This window comes from Ammodytes marinus (genome assembly GCF_949987685.1).
Source record: "Ammodytes marinus genome assembly, chromosome: 2".
Taxonomy (NCBI): Eukaryota; Metazoa; Chordata; class Actinopteri; order Uranoscopiformes; family Ammodytidae; genus Ammodytes; species Ammodytes marinus.
The window spans coordinates 12,136,860-12,147,051 of NC_137231.1; the positions used below are offsets into that span (position 1 = coordinate 12,136,860).

At 41.1% G+C, this 10,192-nt stretch overlaps 2 protein-coding genes across 3 annotated transcripts; both read left to right on the forward strand.

The window, feature by feature from the left end:
- Positions 1-428: 428 nt before the first annotated feature.
- On the forward strand, positions 429-5,909 carry carnmt1 (carnosine N-methyltransferase 1; the record flags this gene model as incomplete). 2 transcript variants are annotated; one of them, XM_080039965.1, is made up of 8 exons in its annotated part: positions 429-565; positions 1,530-1,725; positions 2,348-2,514; positions 2,734-2,874; positions 3,150-3,328; positions 3,552-3,665; positions 4,783-4,886; positions 4,993-5,909. In XM_080039965.1, 8 exons carry the CDS (start codon positions 429-431, stop codon positions 5,188-5,190), a joined length of 1,236 nt encoding a protein of 411 aa, XP_079896091.1. In that variant the 3' UTR covers positions 5,191-5,909. The 2 variants fall into 2 exon arrangements, with proteins under 2 accessions (XP_079896091.1, XP_079896092.1); XM_080039966.1 differs by lacking the exons at positions 429-565; positions 1,530-1,725 and adding an exon at positions 1,950-2,227.
- Positions 5,910-6,241: 332 nt separating this feature from the next.
- On the forward strand, positions 6,242-7,768 carry LOC307268536 (uncharacterized protein). Its single transcript, XM_080051209.1, has 2 exons — positions 6,242-6,749; positions 7,004-7,768. The coding sequence occupies exons 1-2, from the start codon at positions 6,357-6,359 to the stop codon at positions 7,169-7,171; spliced, it is 561 nt and encodes a 186-aa protein (XP_079907335.1). The 5' UTR covers positions 6,242-6,356; the 3' UTR covers positions 7,172-7,768.
- Positions 7,769-10,192: the final 2,424 nt, after the last annotated feature.

Below are 10,192 nucleotides of genomic sequence, written 5' to 3' on the forward strand. Positions count from 1 at the left end.
CAAACATTCACACAAGTTACTTGCAGCTCACAACAAAAACAAACAAACCTTTCAGTAAAGTAAAGCACATTACCTTATAAAGGCTATACTAGTTATTACACAGTAGCCTATAGTGTGTAAGCTCAATATGTACACTACATGAAAACAAGAAGAACATATAGGGCACCACAAGGGACATACTGAAATAAATGTTCTGAACCAATCGGGAACGCACTAATATAGGATATTTTACTGAGTAGGTTTGTATTTTTCCCATTCGATCATGTTTTTGTTTGCTAGATAGTTTCCGGAGAAGAGCAAATACAGTCTAATACTTTGACTGTAGGTGGCAGCAATATGCCTCGTGGAGTCGGGTATGCTGGAATTAATAAACCCCACGAAGAAGAACTTTCTAGCATTTTGATTGGATGGCTGGATTTCTTTCAGACATGGCCGAAACAGGAGAAGAGGGTGCTCAAGGAGGACCGTTTTATCACAAAGACAGAATAAAATGCAGCCCCGAGGAGGAGGCCAAACTGGAAAAGCAGCACTTCTGGCGAATAATCGACGCTTTTAGATTTTACAGGTATAAAAACACATGTTAAAATAAAGTTAGAGCAAGGCAAAGGCAGTTCCTGCATATAACGATGTTGTTAGCAAATAACAATAGCAATAGCCGGATAGCAAGGTTTGGAGGGAAAACTAAAGTCTGTCTTTATTCAGGCATTGGTTACTGCTCGCAAAAGTCGGCTTGTATTTGACCTGCTTCCCTTGGGCATTTATTGGCAAATTATCTGACTCTAGCACCACTCATGTCGTGGCACCATCTCTACTCCACAATTTCTCTCTGCTTCCAAGTCAAAACAAATGTAACAGCAGATGTAGCAGACTCCCCTGAACCAGGGTGTTGGACCCACAAATTGCACCCCAAATGAGTAACCTGTGTCACCCCTCGGAGGAGACCTGACATGTATGTCAAGCCGTTTTAACGTTTAATAGGTTGTCTACATATACGAAATTAAATTCTTCCTCACAATGTCATAATAAGACATTGACATAGATATCTGTAATTTTGTTTTGATTGGGCAAAACCAGTTCAAGATATCTTCAATTCCCCCAAATAAAGATAATTATATTCTCCTTTTTAGATATATTCAAAGATGTTTTGAGTATTCAATACAAGTTTAGTTGCAAATATCTACAATTCAGTTTGGACGTTTCTTCTAGACTATATCTGTAATGAGAAACCCCACCACCCATACACATGAATGATACAAAGTGGCATCATTTTTGACTGACATGGATATCTGTAATTCAGTAGTTTTTTTGTCAAAATTGAATTACATATATCTCCAACTGTCATTGTGACTAGACAAAACTGAATTATAGATATTTCTTACTGTTACTAGTCAAAATGTAATAACTTCTAGTCGAAAAAAGCATGTAATTGATATCGGATAGTCAAATTTAGACATTAAATGTTTTAGCAGCTTGACATGAACATGAACTGTGAACGCTGGCTCCTCCTTACCTGTGTCTCTTCTTGTCAGGGCTCACGTCGAGGAGCAGGTGAACCGTGCCGAGCGTCAATTTCTGAGCCTCCCGCAGCACCACCAGAATATGCTGCCAAGTGTTTTGTCCAACCTGGCCCGGATCAGCCAGTGTGCGGACCACAACCAGGAGATCATGCAAGCCATCATTCAGAACAGCCTCTACATGTTTGAGAACATTGAGTACGGCGAGAGGGTAAGGCTTCACTTAGGCTGTTCATCTACTGTATGAACACTAGTGTTGGGACATCTTCTTTGAATCTTATGGCCGATTCTTATGGCGCTGTTCTTTTCAAGAGCCGTTAAAAAAAGGGCTCATCATTTTTTTCCTATGTTTTAAAGGGGCGGGCGTAACCAAGTTTATCTGCAAAATAATCATAGGATAAGTGATATGGTAATATCTGGGTAATATTCAAAGAGACAACCCTATTTAATTGTTATTTGCATGTGTTTGACAGCAGCACTAAATTACTGCTGTTGCCGCCAGTTAGACCTCATATCGATCATCTTTAGGCTATTGTAAATATTACACTTATTTGCAACTTATTCCTTCAGCTTTGTTCGTGAATTCACCACTTTAAGATGAAATGTGTTGTGAACTAACATGAACTATGGTGGATTCCAGTTTAATAAATTTGCCTGTGCAAAATCTGGTTATGGGGAGTGGATCCAGCGGCAGCAGTAAAACGTTTGGCACAGTAAGAAAAATCTGAATGTTACAACACTAATACACACGGGTTGTATGTGTATTAGTTTTTTTTTGTTTTATTTACTCAAGGCCTTTAGGTAGAGATGTTGTGTCTTCATTCAACCTCCAGGAAGATCCACGGAAGGCGCGCCCATCCACTACGTTTGACATGGACAAGCTTAAGTCTACCATAAAGCAGTTTGTCAGAGACTGGAGCGACGTGGGTCAGGCTGAGAGGGATACCTGCTACCTCCCCATCATACAAGAGATCCAAAGACTTTTCCCCAGTGACCAATAGTAGGAAGCATACACTCATTCACAATCACACTACTGCACTAACACCTGCATGCATGCCCAGAAAACCAACTCAGACATACAAATGTGTGGATACTAAATAATGCAAGCAATCACCTTTTCCATGTACCATGGTATCAGAACACCTTGTTATAATAATTCTGATCATGTGACTTATCTTTTCCATGTGATATGTGCATTTTGTACATTTTATTATGTCAGTGATGTGTCTAAGGTGAGCGTGCTGGTTCCGGGTGCTGGGCTTGGCCGTCTAGCCTGGGAGATCGCGAGCTTGGGTTATACTTGCCAGGGCAACGAATGGAGCTTCTTCATGCTCTTCTCTTCAAACTTTGTTCTCAATAGGTACATACTCACACCAATACTACTGTGACTCCAGCTGTCTTACACAACACTTGGGGACTACCACCTCCCTTTGCATACATTCATGTCAGGATAGCTCCACTTGCTAACGGTGGAAATGTATCAAACACACCTAGTTCTATGTCTTCAGTATGTTAATTAGTTAGAATTCACATCCATTTGTTTGACAGTTCAATTCTGAAGTCATACTCTGCAGAATGCCTCTTCTATCCGCCCCCCCCCCCCCTTTTCTCATAAATTTGGACTGCTCCGTTCAGGTGTGAAAACGTGAACTCTCTGACCCTGTACCCCTGGATCCACCAGTTTAGCAACAACAAGAAATCTTCCGACCAAACGCGACCAATCACATTCCCTGATGTCGACCCTCAGAGCTTGCCACTGAGTTCAGACTTCTCCATGGTAGCGGGGGACTTCGTGGAGGTCTACAGTGATTCAGGTTAGTCAAAAGTGGTATGGATCTTCCTCCTCAATAACATCCTGAATTTGTACGTGGTCAAGTTGCATAACAGCTCTGCAAATTTTGACATGTAAACACATAATTTAACAAATCAATATTCTGTGAATGTAATGTAAATACTGAGTGATTGGTGACTTATACACCATTTAGTCATTTAAATTAAAAAGTAATCATTTTATAATACGCTTTATGCTTCTGTCAGATTCCTGGGACTGTGTGGCGACCTGCTTCTTTATTGACACAGCTCATAATGTCATCGATTATGTGGAAACCATCTGGAAGATTCTAAAACCGGGTGGAGTTTGGATCAACCTGGGTGAGTCTGCTTTTGTAAAGCACATTTATTTACATTCATGGCAAACAAGTCAAGTTCATTTCACATACATTCCTTAATATTATAACTAACAAATTTAGCTCAGGGAGCTTTGCAATCTGCAGCATATGACACCCTCTGTTCTTCAGTCTGGTTTACCAGATTGTTGATGTAGACTTGCCGACCGTTTCCTCTTCCTGGCTTTACCGTTTTAAGCCCCACCTCAATACAGGAAATAACTGAACATGGCAAGTTTTTAAGGAAGATTTGGACTGTGCAATAAAGCAGACCTTGGAAAAGCACAGACTCCGTCTCGCAGGACTCTCCCCAATGATGATGTGCTTGCACCTGCGTGAGTTGCCGTTGATTTTGCGCACCTTTGAACTGCGGCAGTGGCATGCAAAACCTCGGTTGTTTTGACATATCCAGTGAGCTCCTCCAAGGCTAGTATAGTAGGCTTTAATTGTTTTGTATTGCGCTTTTGGTGGGGATCAAGCCCTTTTGCTGCCAACCTCTACGAGCAAATGTTCCATGAAAACAAGTCCCCCGCAAACTCCCCCTTCCCCCTAGCCAATTCATAACTTGATGCCTCTCCCTACTACGTGATGCATTTCATATGAACAGTTTGACCTAGCCTTCCGTGGGTGAGTGCAGTATTATCTATCAGGGGGGGTGGGTATGCGGTTGACTCACCTCCACGCGACAAGCTCACTCGGCCCGCGACTCCAATGAACTCCACTTTGGGGCAATTCAGTCTGTCCAGTCGGCCAGCCCGCTCTTGTATGAGGTTGTTCAGTTTAATAGTGTAAATGTCACCCTAGCTGCAGAACGCCAACACTCTCTCCACAGGTGCGACAGATGGCAGCTAATGAGTCCGTGCCATCACCCCCTTTGTGTGATCTGTTAACACCCTACCTCACCTCTAAGCTGATACGAGACATTCCTAAAAAAAACACAACTAAAGCTTTATCATAACAGATACATACACCAATGTTGCTGTTCGTTCTTATATAGAATATATATAGAAAGGTAGAGTTGCACGGTTCAGTCTTATGACCAAGTAGAAGACCAAAAAGTTTCAAAGTGATCTTATATTAACTGGGTCTTGTTGTTTCCTCAGGTCCACTGCTGTACCACTTTGAGAACATGGCCAATGAGCTATCAGTTGAACTTAGCTACGAAGACATCAGGAAAGCGATAGTTAATTTTGGCTTCCACATAGAGGTAAGCCAAGGTCTTTCATTTACTGTATATTCGGCTTAACATCATGTTTTTCCTCGTCAGAGGTTTTGCTCCAGTAGTTAAACAGCATTTCATATTCCTTCTGCAGGTGGAGAAAGAGTCAGTTCAGACCACCTACACAGAAAACGACTGCTCGATGTTGAGATACGTATATGACTGCGTCTACTTTGTTGCACGTAAACCTGCAGACAGCTACTTTAACGGTCAAGAAGAAGACGACCAACAGCAGACTTCGCCACCGGCAGCTAAGTCCCAGCGGCGAGAGGGAGGCGACAGCGTGACGTGACACGAAAACCTTCTGACAAAAATGGTGAACTTGGAGAAACACAACCATTGACTTAACAAAGATTATACACACAAGAAGAAAAAAATGGACACAAAAACAATATCTGTGGACATGAGTTTTCTTTTTATTGTCAAACATATTTTTTTATCATGCATCTCACGGGAGAAATGTGCCCAATTTAACAGGCCCTGTTTTGTTTATGTGGTACAGGCTAAGCACCTGAACATGGCTCAAATAGTAGAATTTAATATGTATGTTGCAGTACTGTGTTATGCGTAACACCTGCAAAACATCTAAATACTCTTCTTTCTATTTACATATGAAGAGTATATTTTTTAAACTGCGGTCCCTTGACTGCCAGCGCTCTTACTAATTATCATCTGCATTGACTTCAACTGTGTGTGTGTGTGTGTGTGTGTGCGTGAGTGAGAGCATGACGTGAACATTTGCTTGCGAAATCTATTCATTCTTTCAGCTATGGTGCCAATTACTAGCCTGGCTCCACCCGCCCGCCTACTTCCGGCCAAATCTCATTTTCCCTTGAAATGAAGTACAATGGTCTGGTTGGACCAGGCTAGCCAATTACTATGTGAATACTTGTTTGCATTGATCACCAGTCGAACCTGAAAATGTATTCAAAACATGTTACAGCTTTTCAGGCTTTTCAGGAAGTTGTTTTACAGTAAATGATGACTTTCAATTACCTTTCCGGATTTGAATCACACTTTGGAATAAACTCAATTATTTTTTAAACTCTAGTTTTACTATTCGATATTTTCATCAAACACAATGTATGATAATGGATTCCACCAGACGTTTATCCCTGACAGCGTGAAGAAGGATTTTAATCATGCCCTCAATTTCTAAAATCCTGGCTGAGGCCTTGATGACTATTATCAGGTGTGGAAGAAATAAAAGCGTATTTCAGCATGAATGTGCCCGCCACCGGAAGTGTGGAAGCTTTGGGCGGGGACGGACAGCGGTGCCCTGCTCTTATTGGTTAGCCGGCCTCACGTTGGCATTCACTACCGGTTCTTGCTTCAATCTTGGAAACATTGGACCACATGCACGCGCGACACGAGCAGTGAAAACGAGAGTCCCTGTAAAAAGGACCAGGTTTGCTTTTGTTTAACTATTGTATACCGGTGCGGACAAGGCCGACATCAATGGCGAAGCGACGAAACGAGGGCACTCTGCTGCACGACACTACCTCTAAAAGATGTTGCCACTCGCTGTACAGTGTTGACATGCAACTGGGGAGATTGGCTCCCAGCACCGGGGGGTTAAGCCCGCCGTCCCTGCTGGCTTTGTTGGGCAGCCGCTGCAAAAAGAGGCCGCAATACTTCGACGACCCAGAGGCACAAGAAGAAGCATTAGCTCTTTGTGGCAAACCCACACACTGCTGCGACACGAGGGAGCACGCAGCAAACATTTTGACGGCGCAGACTTCTGCGAGTTTCTACGAGCGTCGCAGCTCCAGCACGCTCACGGGCTCCAAGAAGCGACCCCGAGAGACCTGTGCGGGTCCAGAGACTGTGGTGGCTAAAGCTAATGAGAAGGTAAATTGTTAATTAATATGGCATTTGTTTTCAGTCTGTAGAAAGGGGGTGTGTTTAAAATGAATTTGTGTACTGGCAGTGAATGTCCACCTGGTGTCACAATTTACCCGTTGTATAGCTTGCTGTCAAAATCTCAGCAGGTAAAATATAGCTCTGATTTTTCCCGGATTTGATTGACATTATTTGGGGCAACCATATAACTGTCATCTGCTTTTGGACATTCAACCCGTTTCTTTCTTTCCCATCACTATCAGGCAGATGAAGACACAGATGCTGAAGACTGCACATACAATTCCTTCCAGTTCTGGAGGGTCCCCTTACCTGAACTTGACCTTTCACTGCTACAAGATGCCAAAGGCCGTTCCCACACAAAATACAATTCAAAAATGAAAGACTTTTCTGCTGATGACATGGAAACCTGAAGCTGTTTGGAACAGCCAGTCTGTTCTACTCTGTCCTAACAATAGCAGGCAAATGTAATGATGAATTTGAGCAGATAGACTCATCAAAAGCATTAAGGCCGTATGAAATGGATCCAGGTGGGATGAAACTACCTGATCTCGCAGACTGCCAAGATAGCCCTGTCAGATTGATTATAGGTTGTAGTAAGTTAGGTTCATGCTGGTGTAAAATCTCAGCTGCTTAGTTGAAGCAACCATGATTTTTGCACTACAACGATACTGTTCTCACAGTGGTGACCAAAACTGTGGTGAAATCTAAAAGTAAACCTCTGGAGAAGGGATTCTTTATTCATTCCAAAATTCTATAAAAAAGTGTTTGTGAAAGCCTGGTGAACAATAGACACTGATGTTCTTTTTTGTTGTTGTGTAGAATACCTACTGTGCAGACCATTGTTGCAAAATTGTATAATGTTTTAGAAATTAGTTTTGGAGAGCTTTGTCTATAACAGTTAACATTTCAATCAGTCTAACATTTCCCAGGAGACGGTGTTTGGTGTAACTCTTCTTTAATTTTTTTTTCTATAGATTGAGTTGTAGATAACATTGAAAATAAAATTTCCAAAAATAGTCCCTTCCCTCCTGTGTGAGTTTGTTTACCATTTTAAAGGATTGTGTTGTACTTGTCAAGGCTGAAGTTATTTGATCAACAGGCGAGCTACAATATTATTTTACAACAAACTAAAGTTAGAGATAATATAGTAAATAACACAGAAAAAGACCAAATATACAATCAATATGAATTAAACATGGCACTCAACGCAGGTAAAATCATCAAGCAGTAACACGTAAAAGCAGCCTGCTGCAGTCAGTCTATATAGGGAAATTATGGCATGCGTGGTGCTCGGTGTAACTCTTCCCCAAGTTGTTTTAGATTGTAACTGAGTTGTACATGTTTAAGACATAAATGTTAAATAGTTTTCTTCACTCCTGAGTTTAATTGTTTACCTTCTTAAATTATGTTGTATTACGGTAGGCTAGCCTATTTGCCAGGTTGAATAATCTGAGTAGGAAAGCTGCTGTATTCTTACAACAAAAAATTAAGTTAAAAAGATATTGTAGCAAATAAAGCGGGACAAATAAGCAATCAACACAAATTAAAAAGGGCACCGGCAGGTAAACACATTGAACAGTCATGCTCACGCACAAAATGGCCTGCTACAATCTATATAAGGAAATATATGGAAATTACCAATTAGATTGGTGTTGTCCAATTAATTGTTTTCCATAATGGAGTACACTGTCCTGATAGAAGAGCATGCACCTGACTCAATGCCATCCAAGCTTTGCTGTTTTCAGGTATTCCACACTGTTTGATCTGAACCTCTATTTGGCTACCTGTGCACGTGTTATTGTGCCAAAAGGAAAAAAACAATTTAAATGTCAGGTTTAATCCCACTACCTTTCATCATTACTAAATCTCCCTGCTCGTGCGCTACGATGGCGGACACAGTGGTACCTCCACCATACCGACAGCTCAGCAGGTGAAGCAGCAGTGTGTCTTGAGGGAGGATATCCTGAACTCCTCGAGGCCTCATGGACATTTGCTCCTTGCCCTTTGGACCACCAGCTATTAAAAGGGAAGTCCTTGTTAGGGGTGGGGGAATGAAGTGGTGGAATTTCACTCAAGACGTGTTAGCTCAAGTGTGCAGCAATGGTAAGTTCAGTATCACTACTTTTTTTCTAAAACAACAGTCTAGGCCACTTTTGGGGTGCTTCAAAAAAGCTCAGCTATTTATGAATAGGAATGTCGAATTACGCTTTTTGTTGAACGTAATACTTAGGCCTATTTGTTGGGGTCGGCCAATTGTTAAAGTTGGCTACCAAAAGTTTGAACGAAAATATGAACATAGGCCTAACCAAAATGCAGATTAGTAACCAATTTACTCGGCTGTGTAGCCCTGATTAAATGTTGACTCCAGCATACTTGAGATTAAAATATTATTTCGTACTGTTTACATACAAAATATGGTCTTACATTGGAGATATTAAGTTATTTGCTGACTTTATGGTGAACGTATTTCCGCTAAAATTAACAGCGTGACCATTTTAGTAAAATCTGGTGGTAGAAGTAGGCTATAGGCTACTATTTTATTTAGGCCTGTAATTAGCAATAAAATAGGCCTACTAAAACAAACAAGTCAATTTTTTAAAACTCAATTAAAAGTAGGTTTATGATAGGCTACGTCTTTTATATGTAGCCTATATATGCATTCACTTACTATAATTTGTTTTATTGCCTACTTCACTGCATTTGAGAGGAAAATATGTTTTATATGGCCAGCTCTTTATCTGATGGCAACCAGTAGCCTGGTCCAACCAGACCATCTGAGCGGAATTAGGTAGGCGGGCGGAGCCAGGCTAGTAACCAGTTACTACAAGCTAATAATGTTGCACAATAAGCTTGTTTAATATAATGTATGGCATGATTCGATGGGAGGTCATACTATTTTTCTTGTGAAACTTGTGATATAAATTGAGAGTAATTATGTCAGATACAATGCAATTCAGTAAAATAATTCCCAGGACGCAAATAAGGGATGTCTCATGCAGAACTGCCTCACATATTGACCCACCTATTCAATTATGGAATAATATCAGCTACCACCCACTTATTTTAGATTGACAAACATCTGCATCAGTAACTATATTGAATATGTATAAAATCCCATGTAGAGCACAGGATCTTTCATTGTTAGTCATGTAGCAAGTCTAAAATTGCTACATCCGCACACACAACCAGTGACCCTCATTGTCTATATATATTAAAAAAATCTATTTATTGTAAAAACACTGAGCTGCATCAGCTACACTGCTGGACACTGTTTAGTGTTTACACAGTCTGACCCTGGGAGGGAGCAAGCCAGCCCCAAGCCATGTGTACTACTAATACCAGGAAGGGGATGTGTGTATGTTTCCTACTAACAATGTTCTGCTCAGTAAGGCCATTGTTAAATTAGACTGGGAAACGGAGCACAGGAGTAG

Excerpts from the sequence above, each read along its gene's own strand:
- LOC307268536 (XM_080051209.1), top strand. The coding sequence starts at position 6,357 with ATGGCGAAGCGACGAAACGAGGGCACTCTGCTGCACGACACTACCTCT. Across the intron at positions 6,750-7,003 it reads TGGCTAAAGCTAATGAGAAG|GCAGATGAAGACACAGATGC; the intron begins GTAAATTGTTAA and ends CATCACTATCAG.